General features: G+C 40.3%; 1 protein-coding gene across 10 annotated transcripts in view; it reads right to left on the reverse strand.

Moving 5' to 3' along the window:
• Positions 1-18460, reverse strand: part of LOC121316054 (centrosomal protein of 170 kDa-like) — a 115729-nt gene that overhangs the window by 59732 nt on the left and 37537 nt on the right. For 7 of the 10 annotated variants that reach the window (XM_041250763.1, XM_041250767.1, XM_041250765.1 and 4 more), the window contains 4 exons: positions 17908-17986; positions 15212-15270; positions 14922-15084; positions 6646-6783 (listed from right to left, as the gene is read on the reverse strand). In XM_041250763.1, coding sequence (XP_041106697.1) covers positions 6646-6783; positions 14922-15084; positions 15212-15270; positions 17908-17986 — 439 coding nt within the window. The remainder of the gene's footprint in view (positions 1-6645; positions 6784-14921; positions 15085-15211; positions 15271-17907; positions 17987-18460) is intronic. The other 3 variants (XM_041250772.1, XM_041250773.1, XM_041250764.1) reach the window with 1 other exon arrangement.

Consider the following 18460-nt stretch of genomic DNA (forward strand, 5'->3'; position numbering starts at 1 on the left):
ACAGACCCATTAGCTTACCTCCTATAATCTAAAAAAATTTTATCAAGAAACTCGCCAACAGACTTCAAGATAAATTTGACTCGGCACAATCAAATGAGCAAGCAGGATTCAAGAGTGGATCATCTTCAAGTTGTACGGCAAGTGATTCAAATCAACAATGAGTACGAACTACCACTTTGCTTGGGATTTTAATCGACTAAGAAAAAGCCTTTGACTCTGTTTACACAAGAACTGTATTAAGCTCTCTGAAAAATACAAGGAATTGAGAAAACATACAGAGACTTGATCAGTACCATATTCAGTACAAGAGAATGCAACATCCACAGTAAGACTCCATACAAACAGCAACAAAATCAATCAAGAAAAAAGGAGTTCGTCAAGGAGATACAACTTCCCCAAAGCTCTTCACGGCCACCCTAGAAGACATTTTCAAAACACTGGACTGGGAAAATAAGGGGTTGAAGATCAATGGAGCCTATATGAATCACCTACAATTTGCTGACGACATCCTCATATTTACAATGTGCCCAGAAGAACTACAAGCAATACAAGAACTACACAAGGCTAGCATCAAAGCGGGTTTGAAAATGAACCTGAAGACTCAAGTCGTGTTTAATAAATACACCACTCCACGGGCAATTGAAGTCAATGCGATCAAGCTTGAAGAAGTCAATAACTATATATACTTAGGAAAATTAGTATCGGCAATGGAGTACCAAACGTGCGAAATCAACAGAAGAGCAAAAATGTGCTGGAGTGCCTTTGGAAGATTAAGCATGGTTCTGAAAGGAAAACTACCCTTATGCCTCAAGAGGAAAATCTTCGACCAATGCATGCTGCCAGTGCAAACTTACGGATGCGAAATCTGGATCCTCAATACAAAAATGACTCAAATGGCTCAGAGTATGGAAAGATGCATGCTGGGAATAACAAGAAGAGACAGGAAAAGAACGGTATGGATAAGAGTGCAAACAAAAGTATGCAAAGTTATTATAAGAGCGAAAAAACTGAAATGGCAGTGGGCCAGACATGTAGCAAGAAGAACAGACCATCGCTAGACCAAGGAGATACTAGACTGGATCCCAAGAGATATAAAGCAACCAAGAAGAAGACCTCCAGGAAGATGGCAAGATGAAATTAGGAAACACACTAGAGCAACGTGGGTGAGGGACGCAACAGATAGGCTTTTGTGGAAGAATCTTGGTGAGGCCTTCATCCAGCAATGGACTGATAAAGGCTGAAGATGATGATATATCCTTCCATGGCCAAATGTTACCTCAAAGTAACATACCAGTTTTTGCTCCCTTACACACACAAAAAAACGACATTAACCATAATGCAATTCTCTCTTTAAGGGAGAAAGCTAAATAAACCAATAGCAGACTTACATTTGGTCACTTGACTGGTATTTCCTTCCTTCAACACCTTTTAAAATCAGGATATAGCATATGTGTGACAGCCATGCTCCAAAATAAAAAAAAATTTACAGCTGTTTCTTCAATAAAAAAATGGATTCACAGTCTTGGGTAAGTTAAGAATTATTTTTCATTACTTCACATTTTCACAAAATAGATATTATGATAAATTAATGAAATAGGTATGTTGTATTTGATGTATTATGCTGTAATACTGTAATATCATGAATAAAATATCGTTCTACTAATGATTGTATTATACTGTAATATTGAACATTATGCCAAAGCTTTTCAGCATTACATTATCATCAGCATTACATTATCATCATAGCATCTACGCTGTGTCATATAGTTCAGTATTACAATGCTGTTTTATATTTTCTAAGTTTAGAAAATGAATACATCCAAATCATCCCCAACGGATGAGATGCTCTGTGTAGATGAGCAAATTGTGCCATTTAAAGAACAGAAAGAGGCAAAACACAATGGTGTGTACCTCAGGGCAGTCAAATGGTTTGACAACTGTCCGGTGACTCTCCTGAGTATCTATTCAGAGGCCAGAAGAGAAAGGAAGCTGTTCAAGTGACATGCCACAGTATTGTCAAATTGTACAACCAGAGCATGGATTCGCTCATTGCACTGTACCGAACCAAGACAAGATCCAATAAGTGGTACAATCGCATTGTCGTCCACATGATGGATTTCACACCGGAGAGATTGCATTGATTTTGGCACCGAAAAGAAAGCAAAACTTTGTTGGAGTTTAAAACTGAGGTAGCAAGCTGTCTCTACAAGCTGAACAAAATCAACCTGAAGAGGAAGAGAAGACCATCCCACTGTGTTGAGACGAGTCTGGCTGAAAAGAGGAAGAGAGGGCGTGTGGGTCCAGTGCCAAGAACACCTGTCCGACAGGACAACACAGACCACTGGCCTGTTTGGGCAGAAACCAGAGGTAGATGTAAATACCCAGGCTGCAAAGGGATAATCAAGGTGCAATGTGTTGTGCGGTTTTTTCCTGAGAAGAACTGCTTTGTGGACTTTTACAAGCAGTGAGTTGGACAGAAAACATTTGAGCAGGATCACTGGACAGATGTAAGTTTTGTTTGTTTTTAATTTATTTTTAACTCAAAACAATGCATTATGATTAATTGTCAAAATTATCATTTTGCTTCAAGAAGAAAATATAATGTCATGCATGAAATTAAAATAAAAAGTTTGATTTTCAAAAAACTGTGTTACTTTCATTTGTTCTGTAGTGGTTCAATGTTGCCTCAAGGTTTGTCCACCTTGAAGTTCAAAACCCTTCTAAGTCAACCTTGTAAATTCCCTATTGTTGTTTACTTTGTAAATAAAACAATGTTCACCCAACAGATATATATAATTATATATATATATATATATATATATATATATATATATATATATATATATATATATATACATACACACACACACACACACACACACACACACACACACACACACACACACACACACACACACAGCGCCTTGCAAAAGTATTCAGACCCCTGACCAATTCTCTCATATTACCGAATTACAAATGGTACATTGAAATTTCGTTCTGTTTGATATTTTATTTTTAAACACTGAAACTCAGAATCAATTATTGTAAGGTGACATTGGTTTTATGTTGGGAAATATTTTTAAGAAAAATAAAAAACTGAAATATCTTGCTTGCATAAGTATTCAACCCCTGTGCTGTGGAAGCTCCCACTTTGCACCGATGAAAGAAATTGCCCAAACGAGGACACAATTACCTTACCATTGGCCTCCATCTGTGAACCATTAAAGTTGCTGTCACATTTTCTGGATAAAAACCCCACTATTGAAGGATCATTGGTAAGGCTGTGAATCAGAAGGAAAATGAAGACCAAAGAGCATTCTACAGAAGTTAGAGATAAAGTAATACAAATGCATAGATTAGGGAAAAGGAACAAAATAATATCCAAGTGTTTGGATATCTCAGTGAGCACAGTTGGATCAATAAATCAGGAAGTGGAAACTGCATCACACCACCAAGGCACTGCCAAGAAAAGGCCGTCCCTCAAAAAGTCAACAAGGAGACTTGTGAGAGAAGCCACAGAGAGGCCAACAATCACTTTGAAGGAGCTACAGAGTTCAGTGGCTGGGAGTGGAGTAATGGTGCACCAGTCAACCATATCAAGAGCTCTGCATAACACTGGCCTGTATGGGAGGGTGGCAAGAAAGAAGCCGTTACTCAAAAAGTACCATCTAAAAGCACGTCTGCAGTTTGTCAGAAAGCATGAGAGTGACCCAGCTGCGATGTGGGAAAAGGTTTTGCGGTCAGATGAGACCAAGATAGAGCTTTTTGGCCAAAACTCAAAGAGCTATGTGTGGCGCAAAACTAACACTGCCCATGCCTTGAGACACACCAGCCCTACAGTAAAGTATGGTGGTGGCAGCATCATGCTGTGGGGATGCTTCTCATCAGCAGGGACTGGGCATCTTGTTACAATTGAAGGAGGAATGGATGGAGAAAAATACAGGAAAATACTGCAAGAGAATCTGCTTCAGTCTGCTAAAAAACTGAAGCTTGGGAGGAAATTCACCTTTCAGCAGGACAATGATCCCAAGCACAAGGCCAAAGCAACATTGGAGTGGCTCAAGAACAAAAAAGTGAATGTCCTACAGTGGCCCAGTCAAAGTCCTGATCTCAATCCCATTGAGAATCTGTGGCACTATTTGAAAATTGCAGTCCACAAGCGTCGTCCAACCAACCTGAACAACCTGGAGAAAATCTGCCAAGAAGAATGGGCCAAAATCACTCCGACACTGTGTGCAAAGCTGGTACATACTTACCCCAAAAGACTTAAAGCTGTTATTGCAGCGAAAGGTGGCTCTACCAAGTATTAATGTGTGGGGGTTGAATACTTATGCAAGCAAGATATTTCAGTTTTTTATTTTTCTTAAAAATATTTCCCAACATAAAACTAATGTCACCTTACAATAATTGATTTTGAGTTTAAGTGTTTTAAAATAAAATATTGAACAGAACGAAATTTCAGTGTACCATTTGTAATTCAGTAATATGAGAGAATTGGTCAGGGGTCTGAATACTTTTGCAAGGCACTGCATATATATATATATATATATATATATATATATATATATATATAATATAAGGATCAAAATGACTGCGCGCTTAAAAGAGGGCGGCAATTATACCAGGGCAACCTTTATTAATAACACTATGATTTTCAAACACTGCAATATTTTATTACATGATTTATGACATTTTATGAAGTATCACGGTTGCTTATTTTCTGTAATACAGTAGCCTAGCTGTCTGTAGCAGCGTGTGTGGCTAACCTACTTTGACTACAGTACATTTATCGGTGACAGTTACCGAGAGCCTATTAGGTGGGAGTTGGAAGGTCAGGAGAGTACTACACCAGCGAATCAGGAGTATTTATTGGTTGTTAAGGGGCGGGGCAATGCTGCAGATAAATCCAAGAGTGTGACGTTGATGTTTTTCTGCACCAAAAATTACCTCAGAATATCAGTGTGATTTCTGTACAAACTACAATATATCCTACTCGGTTATTTTTTTTCTCACTGTAACTTGCTTGTTCGTAATTTCTCTGCAAGAGAAACCAAAACTAAATCTTCTCATAGATAGTAAGCACATTGTTTTTATTTGTATGGGATTGAGTAAGGGAATTACAACTGAACTAAAAACAAAACCACTTATAAGAACTTCAGAGGGACTGCTGTTCTGTAAGTAGTTTATCTTGCATTTTCTTTCAAAACTGTACTACCATAAAATAAAACGTGCTTACTATGTGTTTGTACATTAGTTTGTAATTTACGTGCTAGATTGAGGCTCCCGTCTCTTCGGGGACGTTACATGTACATAGTCAGTGTTGCGTGTTTATTTGTTTACTGTGTGTGTTTTTTGGTAGGGGGAGAAAAATATATCTTAATGTTTCTTTACTGATAGCGGTGTTTATTCGAGGATGGCCACTATTATAAAGCTGATCTATGACTGTGACGTCAATACGAGGGCAGCGCCAAATTGAATAATACATACATTATATATATATATATATATATATATATAGTGTGTGTGTGTGTGTGTGTATATATATATATATATATATATATATATATATATATATATTACACATACATATACATACACTGTATAGTGTAGCGACCCCTGGTCTTGAGACTCAAAGCAGTAGATGGAGACGGGATTCAGGGGCTAATAAAAATATTTATTAGTTCAACAAGGCCCCTGTTTGGGTTAGGACCACACCACTAAAACAATAAATCATTTCTCTCTCTATCCGAATCGCTCACTTTAAAGGCCACCGCACACTAGACTGACCCGATAAAGACACAGACCCAATTTTTGACACGATACCGATGGATTTTGCTTGTCGGCGCTCGTCGGCGGGTTTTCAAACATGTTTGGAAACCCGCCAACGAGACACCGACACTAGAAAATTGTGTTGGTATTTTATCAAGTCGGTCTAGAGTGCAGTGGCCTTAACACACCCACAGGCTCAGGCCGACTCCTTGTCACACCTCACACAGAGCAAAGAACTGCCCTCCCCATTTATCCCCAAACCAGCTAGCAGGGGCCATCCTTCCAGCTTCCCTGGAGCTACCACTACTCTCATGGGGGGAGCCAGACCAAGGGCTCTAGATGACATGGTCCAAACTCAACAGCGGCTCATACACACACTACCTAAACTAGTGGTACTAGTAGCATGGTCCCTCTGCGGAACAATACAGATAACATGAAGGCACAGGACCAGATACAACAAATCAAACAAATGAGGCAAAACAGAAGCCCTGCTGACCTGCACTGACTAGGTCGCTACACAAACCAATGACCTGCACTGACCGGGTCGCTACACAAACCAATGCATTTGACACATCATATCATATACACAGAAGAACCGTTAAAGTTTTTAGAACAAATGCATTACATTTGCTAAATGTATGAATTTTGGCCTGTTTGGCACCTCATAGGATACTGTATCTGCGTGACTACAATGCAGGTGAACAGTGAGTAAAACTTATTCCTACAATGGGATCGAGTATAGAGTTTACAGAATGTTCTTTTCTTCACCAAGGTTATAAAACACAAATGTGTCTAATCATACAGCCATTTTTTACATAAGCTTCCTTTAAAAACATTTTAAAAAGTTAATATTGAACCAAACATGGGCATCTTTACCTGATGCACCACCCTCCAGCTTCTTTCCCCCAGCCTTGATTTCCTGATTGAAGGAGTTTTCATCATCAGCATCATCATCACCCCACCAAGATGGCTGCCCATACAAAGGAGTTCCCCGGTGCAGTGCAGCCATGTCTGCTGAAATTCAAAACAAGAACAACTTGGATAAAACCACACCTGAAGATTACTCTATAAATTGACACTGACGTGTTAGATGAATACCGTGAACATGGAAAGTACGTCAATGAGCAATATCTTAGTGGAGTTAGAATACCCCATTTTAATACGATACCTAAATTATGGATTCAGATACTTAGTAATCCATTTGTTACGGTTTGGAAATATTGTTGAATTGGCAGGCAAAAGTTCACATTTCCCTTGAGCTTTTAACAATGTAAAAACAAGCAGTATTTGAAAATCCTAAAAGTACTGTGAGATAATCAGCCAGTCCTGGTCACCTACATAACAGACTATTCATAGCAGGCCCAACTTAGCGAACTGCATGCAGTCTTTTATTACAAACAATATTTAGCTATTTACCTAAAAGAAAAAAAATACTATTTAATCTATATACTTTTATACACAAACTCAGGCTTATAACACTTTACATTCAGTTTGCTTCTAAGTTTCTCCAGCACCCTCCCTTTAGATTCAGACACAGGCATGAGTGGAAGACCCAGGCAAGAGCGTGTGCTAACTGTACCTCTTGCCAAGGAATTAACCAGCTGACAGGATGAACTTGCTGTTTTTCATTTAGAAAAGAAACACCAAAGGCGGCAGAGTACACATGCATTGAAAAATACAGATTAAATAGCTAACTGCGAGTCATAATTTAACAGTCCTGTATAAAGAACAGAAATATTTTGCTAAGAAACATGACAGGAATTTTGGATTAGTATAAAACTTATCTAAAGTACTTAATGTAATGAGTCAATAAACAGTTTGCAGGCATACGTTTTTTTTTTTTTTTTTAATATAACAGTAAAAACAACACAAGCACCGAGTAATTGGCAGAATTGATGTAAAAACATAATGTACAGTCTTCCCTCTTGCCAGCTACTGGCAGCCTGTCATTAATCATGTCTAAATAGCGATCAGTTTAACTGCTCACTCCAAGCTGTCAATTCCACCTTTTACTTTGTGATTATGCCTTTGTCTTCAAATGACCAGGACAATGGTGCTGTCTACAGTCTGGTACAGGGTTAGCTGGCACCAAGGGGCTTTCTGCCAGACTCTTTGTGCACAATTTTGCAGTGTTTTTGTGTTGTGGAATCATTTCTGCTGAGGGCTAAGCTGAGACCACCAAACTATTTTCTATTGTTATCTAAGCTGAATGCAAACCCTCATTCTGACATCTAGCCCCCATGAACTGCATACTTTAATATACAATTGGGTACTTAATTCTGCATTATTCACGTCTCTATCGGAGAACATAACCAATGCAAAAGGCTGTTCTTTGTAAATTAACATTATTTTTCAAGCCCTGGAAATGAGGTGGGGGAACAGGATTTCTGGTCTCTCCCTCCCTACTCTTTTCTGCCCCCTCTGCTCTCTCCTCTCTCTGTTAGCACCTTTCAGTTTCACACCGTCAAAATCACCTCTCCTTGTGGCTGCCTTCTCATTGTTCTCAAACGCCCTTCTGGACCCCTGACTCACTTTCTTGATGAGCTTGACGTCCTCCTTTCCTCCCTCCACCCCTGTTGTTCTATTGGGAGACTTCAACATCCACATCTCCAACCCCAACCTTCCTCTGCTGGATTTCTTGCCCTTCTTCACTCCTTCGCCTTCTCTCTCCCCCTCCCCCTTATCACCCCTCTTGGACTCTGATCCTGTGCTCTGTACCTCCTCCCCACTCACCATTTCCAGGCTGCTGCCCCTGCTCTACTCCCTATTTCATCACTTTGCAACACCTCTCTTCTCTGGCTCCTACCCCTCTGCTTTCAACCATGCCTGCATCACCTCCATCTTAAAAAAACCTGCCCTTGATCCCTCATCCCCCCAGAACTACTGTCCTGTCTCCCTTTCCTCTCTAAAACCCTCGAGCAAGCGGTACATCCCCAGCTCTCTGCTTTTCTGTAAACACACTCTCTGCTCGACTCCCTCCAATCTGCTTTTGCCTGGCACACAACACTGAAACTGTTGTTTTCTCCGTCACTAATGCTCTACTCTCGGCCCATGCCGCTTTCCCTCTCCTCTATCCTAATTCTCCGCAACCTCTCTGCTGCCTTTGATACAGTCAACCACTGTATGCTCCTGTTGTCCCTCACTGACCTGGGACTCTACGGCACTGCTCTTGCCTGGTTCTCCTACCTCTCCAATCGCATGTACCGGGTGTCCTGGCGTGCCACCGTCCGCCTCTTGCTCTTTTTCAACAGGTGTCCCCCAAGGCTCAGTCCAGGGACCCCTCTTGTTTTCTCTCTACACTCGCTTCCTGGGTCTCCTCACCTCCTCCCATGGATTCTCGTATAATTTCTATGCTGATGACGCCCAGATCTTCCTCTCCTCTCCCCCCTCTGACTCCCACATCTCCTCCCATATCTCTATCTGTCTATTAGCTATCTCCTCCTGGATTCACGCGCATCATCTATTTATTTATTTATTTACTTATTTTATTTAGTAATCGACAATTATTTTTATTATTTTCTCCCGATTTGGCATATACAGTTATTTTTAATCTCAGCTCACCACTACCATCTCCACGTTGATTCGGGAACGATGAAGACTAACACATGCTATCCTCCGAATTGTGTGCTATCAGCCAACCGTTTTATTTTTCAAACTGCAGACTCACCATGCAGTCACCTCAGAGCTACAGCGTTGGAGGACAGCCCGCTGCCGCCCAGCCAGACTACAGGGGTCGCTGATGGGTGGTGAGCCGAGGATACCCTGGCTCAATGGAACGACCTACGCATGGATATCAGGACTGCGCAGCCCCTGACCACCTTTTGACGCCTCCTCAAGACACATCTGTTCAGACAGCATCTGTAAACCTGACAACTCTCGACTATACTGAACTATATGGCACCCAACTGTATCAGTAGTTGCATCAACTTGTACTTACACTTAACTGCTCCACGCTATGCTGCATTATACTACTGCTCTCAATCATAATTATATTATTTTCTGTATCTTGTACTTGATTTTACTCTTAAACTTACTTACTACTTGCTATTAATGGAATTTACTCTTATAACCAAATATTTGAACTGCTCTTAGTCAATCGCTCTTAAACGTAATTATTTACTTTATTTTTTTTTTATTTTCTCTCATTTGAATTTGCTCTTACTACTGATTTTATTGTATTTTTATAACTGCTATTATCTATAATGTGATACTTTGTAACAACTGTAAGTCTCCCTGGATAAAGTGTCTGCTAATAAATAAATAATAATAATAATAATAATAATAATAATAATATATAATAATAATAATAATAATAATAACAATCAGTGGTGTAGGAAATATCTTTTCAAATGCCCTTCAACTGTCCATCCCTCACTTTAGGAATTCAACAATCGGACTGAAAATGCACGGACTTCGCTCAATGAGAAATGCCTTGAGTATTCCACAAATTTTTTTTTTTAAATAAATAAATAAAAATATCCAGGGTTTATTGAAGCTAAGTTGACCTTTTTGTTAGTAAATATGATTGAAGAAAGCTGGAACTCAAATACTAATTTTTGTTGACATTGGACTAATTTATTTTGAGGAATGGCCATTTGATAATCTCAAACCTGATATTTTTGATTGTGTGCAATGTAATTAATACCAATATATTTTGTAATTGAACTACCCTTAATTTATACTGTGTTACCTAACTTAGTACAGCATATCTCTTTACTTAAAGGAAATGGCTAAACAAAGACCGAATTGATTTGGAAACTGTATTGTTTTCAGTTCTCCCAGATCACCACATTGCAGCAAGGCGATCTATTATCATCGCATATAATGAGGATTCGAGTACTGAAATGTCACCACAGCATTACATTACAACAGATCAGCAGGCTCAGGCTGCTAGCATCCAAATGAACTCCTAAAAATAACAGCTTGTACAAAAAACAATATATGCAACTCAGTCCACTTTTTTGATCAACACAAAAACTATTAGCCTCAATGCAGGGCTCCAGACAACTTTTTGCATTAAGAGCCAAATTGGTTGCCAAATTCAATTGCTGGGTGCCACTTCAGGAACAAGTTGGTTGCTACCATATTCAACTGCTTAAAATACAACAACTTGCTAAGTAAAACAATGTGATTCTAAAACAATAACCTAATGTTTGTACTCACTTGTTTGCTGCCTCATTCTGCTGAATGACTGCAATGGTCTCAGCGAGTTAATTTTGTTTTAGCACACCACATCAAACACATCGCTTCACCCAAGGATGCCTGCCGCTTCGCATTGCCTGGGGTTGCAGTCAGCTCTGCTTGGCCACAGGGGTCAGTGTGGCCAGAGCCCCACCAGAGGGAGCTGCCGGCTATGAAAAAGGGGGGAGGGGTCAGGAGACCACCTTTCCCTGCAGCAATTTCGCTGCCGGAGATCTTGGGGGAGATCTTGGGGGAGATCTTGGGGGAGGTCTGGAGACCAAGGACCCCAGCAGCTTTTCTGCTGCTGGACTTGCCCCGGCTGAAGGAGTCCGTCTGGGAGCTGTGCATTGGCAGCAGTGGTACAGCGGGAGGAGAGATTCGCCTCACTGTCAGCACGTTTGCTGACAGCATGGCTAGTAGCAGCCTGGCTACTGGCAACATTGCCGCCCATCAACCCCTTAAAGTCCCTGTTCTTGGCCCAGGACTTTGAGCGAGACTTTTGGGATTTTAAGGGGGGAGGTGGCCATTGAGGCCATGTGTGCTTTGCACAAGGGGGGTATATGTGGCAAAGTGCCCACCCCTGTGTGTATTTTGTGTTGTATGTTGTGTGTTAATGTGGTGTATAGTCATTGGTACACGGGATATAAACGGGTCTGTGTAACACGAGTGTTTAAAATGTATATTTGTATTTAGGCACGAGGATTGCACAGCACTTCATGTGCAAGTAAAAAGTAATAATATGTGAGCACAGGGAACTGCACTTTATTAATTCACGTGCAGTTGTACCGAGACTCCAATTGAATGATTGATTAGCAATCGAGTCTCGGTATAGCTGCATAAAAACTGTATGTTTTCACTCACTCTGGGTTGTGTGTTCCGTGAGTGGAGAACAGGATTGGAGACGGAGGTAATAATAATAATAATAATAATAATAATAATAAATAATAATAATAATAGTTAAAATATCAGCTCACCATGTTTGTTTAGTGTTAGTCCGTTTTGTTTCATCTCTTTGTTTTGGCTACCAGTGCCGAAACAGCATCAATTCTTCTAGGTACACTTGCACAGTGTCAGGGATTTTGTAGGCATATAGTCAGGTGTATGATTAAACAATTATACCAAACAGGTGCTAATGATCATCAATTCAATATGTAGGTTGAAACACAATCATTAACTGAAACAGAAACAGCTGAGTAGGAGGAATAAAACTGGGTGAGGAACAGCCAAACTCAGCTAACAAGGTGAGGTAGCTGAAGACAGTTTACTGTCAAAAGTCATACACCATTGCAAGACTGAGCACAGCAACAAGACACAAGGTAGTTATACTGCATCAGCAAGGTCTCGCCCAGGCAGAAATTTCAAGGCAGACAGGGGTTTCCAGATGTGCTGTCCAAGCTCTTTTGAAGAAGCACAAAGAAACGGGCAACGTTGAGGACTGTAGACGCAGTGGTCGGCCAAGGAAACTTACTGCAGCAGATGAAAGACACATCATGCTTACTTCCCTTTGCAATCGGAAGATGTCCAGCAATGCCATCAGCTCAGAATTGGCAGAAAACAGTGGGACCCTGGTACAACCATCTACTGTCTGGAGAAGTCTGGTCAGAAGTGGCCTTCATGGAAGACTTGCGGCCAAAAAGCCATACCTCGAAGGCCAAGCGACTCAACTATGCACAAAAACACAGGAACTGGGGTGCAGAAAAATGGCAGCAGGTGCTCTGGACTGATGAGTCAAAATTTGAAATTTGGCTGTAGCAGAAAGCAGTTTGTTCGCCGAAGGGCTGGAGAGCGGTACATGAATGAGTGTCTGCAGGCAACAGTGAAGCATGGTGGAGGTTCCTTGCAAGTTTGGGGCTGCATTTCTGCAAATGGAGTTGGGGATTTGGTCAGAATTAATGGTCTCCTCAATGCTGAGAAGTACAGGCAGATAATTATCCATCACGCAATACCATCAGGGAGGCATCTGATTGGCCCCAAATTTATTCTGCAGCATGACAACGACCCCAAACATACAGCGAAAGCCATTTAGAACTATCTTGAGCGTAAAGAAGAACAATGAGTCCTGGAAGTGATGGTATGGCCCCCACAGAGCCCTGATCTCAACATCATCGAGTCTGTCTGGGATTACATGAAGAGAGAGAAGCAACTGAGGCTGCCCAAATCCACAGAAGAACTGTGGTTAGTTCTCCAAGATGTTTGGGCCAACCTACCTGCCGAGTTCCTTCAAAAAATGTGTTCAAGTGTACCTAGAAGAATTGATGCTGTTTTGAAGGCAAAGGGTGGTCACACCAAATATTGATTTGATGTAGATTTTTCTTCTGTTCACTCACTTTGCATTTAGTTAATTGATAAATATAAACTTGTAACAGGGAGAGATCTGTGCTGACTCTGCTGGTGTGTTCACGGGCTGCAGGAAGAGGGCGGCTGTCGTCCAACAACCACCTGTGAGTCATGGCAGTGACACGGGGAAGTGGGAAAGTGGGTGTGTGGACTTTCCCCCTCTCTGAATGGCTGAGAGGCGCGTCTTGGGAGATTGTTAGCCCTATAAATTAACGCTCTGTTGTTTCCTCAGCTCTGCCCACTTAGACGCGCAGAGAGTGCGGAAGCTCTAATCCAGGACCGGGAATCAGGCGAAACAAAGAGAGTTTCACAGCGAGACAGAGAGAACGGGGAACCCTTGGGCAGACCCCGGCATATTGTAAAAGAGCAGGCTAGTTAGCCTACAGAGTAGGACGGTGATCCGGGTCGTGCGGGTAGCGACGACTGGGATAACGTTGCCGAGTGCAGCACCTTTTATTTGTAGTTTTATTACTGTTTTATTTTCCATTGTTCTTTTCGCCTTCTGTTTTCATTATTATTTCTTTGAGCACCTGCAAGTGCACTTGCTGTTCGCGTACCAGCTGTGGTATTTCCATGGTGCTGTCTATCATCGTTGATAGGCAGCCCACGGTCAACAGTGCCCTGTGCGGGAAAAAGCAAGAACTGTTCGCAAGTAAAACTGGGCACCTGGGTGGTGTTTTCAATTACACCTGTCTGTCTCCTAGTCAGTGAATTACGCACACCCCTTCCACAAAACTATTAACATGTCTATTTTTGAAAGCATTCTTACTTTATAGCATTTTTTCACACCTGCCTAAAACTTTTGCACAGTACTGTGTATATATTGTAAGATAGCAGGGAGGGGGTTAAAATTCCTCCCTGCTAAATTCATGTGAAAATGCACTGTTGGGTGATTGGGCTAAGGGCTTTAATTGTTTTTATTGTTTAGTTAATCCCCTGCACCTGGTGCTAATTGTAAATTGGAGCCAGATGCAGGGTATTTAAGAGAGGCAGCCAGTCTGATCAGGGCTGCTGAGGAAAGAGCCCGACTGTGTGTGAGAGAGAGCGAGAGAGCGAGAGAAGTCATATCAAAGGAAGGTATTGTGTGGAACGTGAGTTTGAGTTTTTGTGTGACAGGTAAACGGCTTAGCCATCCTGTGGTTAGCTAGGATCCAGTCTGTGTCTAGTTAGTGCTCTAAAGGAGAGCTAGGTGTTTTTCTGTTTGTTTAATTTTGTCTGTGTTTATTAAAAAGTGTCCTGGGTCTATTTGAAAGGAGCAACGAACAGCGTATATATATATATATATATATATATATATATATATATATATATATATATATATATATATATATATATATATATATATCTGGGGACCCCTCCCAATACTGTCATTCACAGGTTATTTGTATAAAGCACATTTTTTGGAAATCCTCTTTCAATATACTTTTGGTTTTACACTTACTTGTAAGTAATTGGGACGTGACAGCTACTTTAAGGTTCCTGATATCCTGTACAAAACCTTCTCAACTTTTTTTCTGGTCAGCAGAAATTGTGTAGTTGGTCACTAATGGCTGTTCATATGTTTAAAAAAAAAAAAAAAAAAAAAAAAAAAAAAAAAGCAAGCAAATGTTTATCCCTGTTTGCAAGCCCCCTACCTGACATCTTGTCGTCCAGTTTATGTGCCTCTGCACATTTGGGTAACCCTTCACCTTCAGCCTCGGCAGCTTTGGCTTCAGCTGTTTTAGTTCTGGCTGCCTTGGATCCTTCCCCCTCTGAGGTCTTCTGGGTCAGCTTCAGTTGGCTTGTAAACTTCTCATGCTAGCAAGCAACAACACAATACAACAGGTAACATGTCAGGGGTTGTGAATGATTACCACAGAGTGCCATCTGATCATATCTCCTGGAATTTATTAAGCTCAAGCACCTCAGCAGCAGTGTACCTTACCTTCAGAGCTTCCTCTGGGACACGGAGCTTCCCACGGACTACTGTGAACAGATTAGTATGTGGGTTGTGTTAAGGAAAAGCAGCATTAACCATTTGTGACAGGATGACATCACTGGCCCAGCTGTTGTAATCAGGAAGAGACTCAGGAGGCAGAGAATGCAGGTTTGTAAACGCTGATGCACACATTAAAATAACACAGACAGAAACGCTGAACAAAACACAGTTAACAAAAAAAAAGGCACAAGGGCCAAAACAAACGGTTATTTAAAACACTCACAGACGGACACGGACATAAATACAGCATAGCATAGACCACAAAACGCAACATTAAAACAAAATTAACTCTCCCCATCACTAACCATTACCACACATGATCACCTTATTTATACACCTGTGGCCTGAGTCTTAATTAATTATTTAAACATTTATTCAATTGACAGCTCCAACCACATTCCCACGTGTGCTTGCAGGGATGATTTTAACTGCCTCCCTGGGAGTACCCTGTCACGCCATTCTATAGCACACACCACAAATCTATCTATTCAATACACTTACAGCCTGATTTTCAGAAGGCACATTTTAGAGAGAAAATAAAGGTTGCAATTCATTTGCACTGCAAGTTTTTTTTTTGCCACAAATTAAACGTCTTGATTTTCAACAAGGGCAGGTTAATTTCTCCTACTCCCAACACCCTTTGCAACTCCTGCTTATGACTAATTTAACTGAAATGACAATTGATTTTCAGGTTCAGTAGCAAGCCAATTAGTCACATTTCAATAGTCTGGACTTAACCGATTTAACTGGAAAACAATGAGGCAGCGCACATGTAGTTGCAACAATTGGAAAAAAAAGAAAGGAAAAATACATTCTTAGCCACTCAAGTTGAGTTTCAGATCCGGAGCCACTGCTAAATTTAAAATATGAAAGGATATATTCGAAAAAATAAACGCAACCCCTTCCATAAAAAGGTCAAATAAAGGAGTCCAAAAAAAAAAAAAGTCTGGGACCTGAAGTTGTGATGCGCCCTCTAGTCTGTGTAAGTCGCTTTGGATAAAAGCGTCTGCTAAATGACCAAATAATAATACAGTGCAATAATAAATAATAAAAAAAAAAATAATAATTTCAATATCACAATGTATTCTCTGATGCAATATTAATATTCATATTCTTTACATGCAATATCTGAATGTTTATGTATGTTTGTGAAAAATCTAAATAAAAATGAGAAACATTAATATGCGTTTCTGTTACATATGTTTTCGAATGGTCATATGTTAATTATGTATTTAATATATTCTAAAATTAGCCAGCCTCCACTTATAAGTTCCTGTTAGAATTTTCTGAAGAAGGCACTGTTGAGTCGTGGCATGAGCCAGGGTACTTGGCCACTACATATGTGATAATACACTGAGCAGCACATAAAACCTGCAGTTAAAGAATGATGATGTTTTCATTTCTTGAATCTGGGGTTATTGCAGCATGGGTGCAATCTATTACACCTAGCACATTTGAGAAGCTGGATAACTAATACTTGTGTTTGGTTCTATTTCGTTCCACATCCCCAATTGGAAATAGTATATACCCTTGCCCAACAGAAAAGTGCATCTGTGACATCAGTCAGTATTTTTGACAAAGAAGACTGACAGATGCCTGATCTGTCCCCAGCTGTTGTCTGGATGGCATCTGTTACATGAAAATAAATGTAACCTTTACAGGTACAGGTACAGTGTGACTGTGGGTGTTTGTGATTCTAAATCAAACTTAAGCAGATAACACAGCTCTATTACAGTGCCTAAATCTAACCTGTATCTATGCAGAACTTGTTTTAGAGTTAGTTCTAGAAATGTCTGACGTGGCAGTAATATTATGGGTTTAGTGTAGGGTCGTTTTTTCCTCATTCCTTCCCTCTCGTGCTGCAGTTGAAGAACTGGAAGCACTTCGATATTCTTAGTTGTAGATTACAGCTCAGCAGCTCTGTCAGTGGTCGCAGCTTAAGACATGAGAGGGGACACGTCTTAAATAGCGAGTGTATTTTGGTGTTTTGCACCGTTTGAAAATAAGGTGTTGTTTGCAAAATAGAGCCAATTATGAATTTCAATTGCTTAACAAGCTGCAATGCGAGTGTATGTTCAAAAAAGCGCAACACCTAAAATTCCATTGCGCCGTGTATTTGAAAAATACATTTTGCGACCTGCTTTTCCCTCTACCCCTTTTGAAAATCAGGCTGATGGTGTGCTAAATCAAATGCCAACTTATCTGACCAGTATGTCTGACCAGTAGGTTATAGTCTTATTCTGATAATAAGGTCTTAAACTTCCAAGTTAGATGGATAAAGTTTGTTTGCTTGTCTTGATTCCTCACAAATGTCTCTGGCATACTCCCTGTTTTTAAGGATTTGTTTGCTCATGACTTTATAATATTCTTACTGGATGCATGAACAAATAAAATAAATAAATAAATTGTACAAAAACAAACAAACAGTCAGAGTGCTGTTTTTAAGGTTTAAAGAGGTGTTTTTTTTCACACATTATATTTTCTTATTTGAAGTGAAAGGGAACAATGACAAAGCTAACCGGTAGAATCCCAGGATACCTTGCACATCTGCTCATTTAGCAAAACTGAAAAGCATTACATCATGTTCCTTAGTTAATGTAAACCTTACTGGGACATGCCCTTGACATGTTCCAAAAGGATATCATATCCAAATCTCAATTTATCATCCATCTTCAAGGTAATGTACATCTGTTCCTGTATCCGGGCGTCGTTCACAAATGTCTAGGAAAAAAAAAAAAAGTTAAAATCAATAGTCCGCATTTCAAAGCTAATCAGAAAGGTTTGGCAGTGTACTTGACATGCTACACCACTGCCGGCCCAGGGCTCCAGACTTCAGGAGACATTGCTGGAATCAGTCAGCCATACTGGACAACAACTTCCCAAAAGGAATTTGAGGATACAATCATTGAGGATTGATTGCTCATGTATCCCACCACAACCATTTAAAGACTTGCCAGACTTGTTATTTTTGGTTCAGTACCAACCTGGCTGAGGTGGCTCTTCACCTGTTGACAGTGTCTGATAGGTTTCTAATTGAAATTTTTCTATACAGCGTTTAGCAAAGCATGTACTGTGAGACCTGTGCTTCCTGACATCACCCTAACTCTCTTTATCAGCTAGTGTTGTAATGTGGAATTGTTACAAGCGGATAGCTGGGTTGAACTGCACCTCCTCTATGAAAAAATTGTGTAGTGT

The sequence above is a fragment of the Polyodon spathula genome, chromosome 5 (genome assembly GCF_017654505.1).
Source record: "Polyodon spathula isolate WHYD16114869_AA chromosome 5, ASM1765450v1, whole genome shotgun sequence".
In the NCBI taxonomy this organism is placed as follows: Eukaryota; Metazoa; Chordata; class Actinopteri; order Acipenseriformes; family Polyodontidae; genus Polyodon; species Polyodon spathula.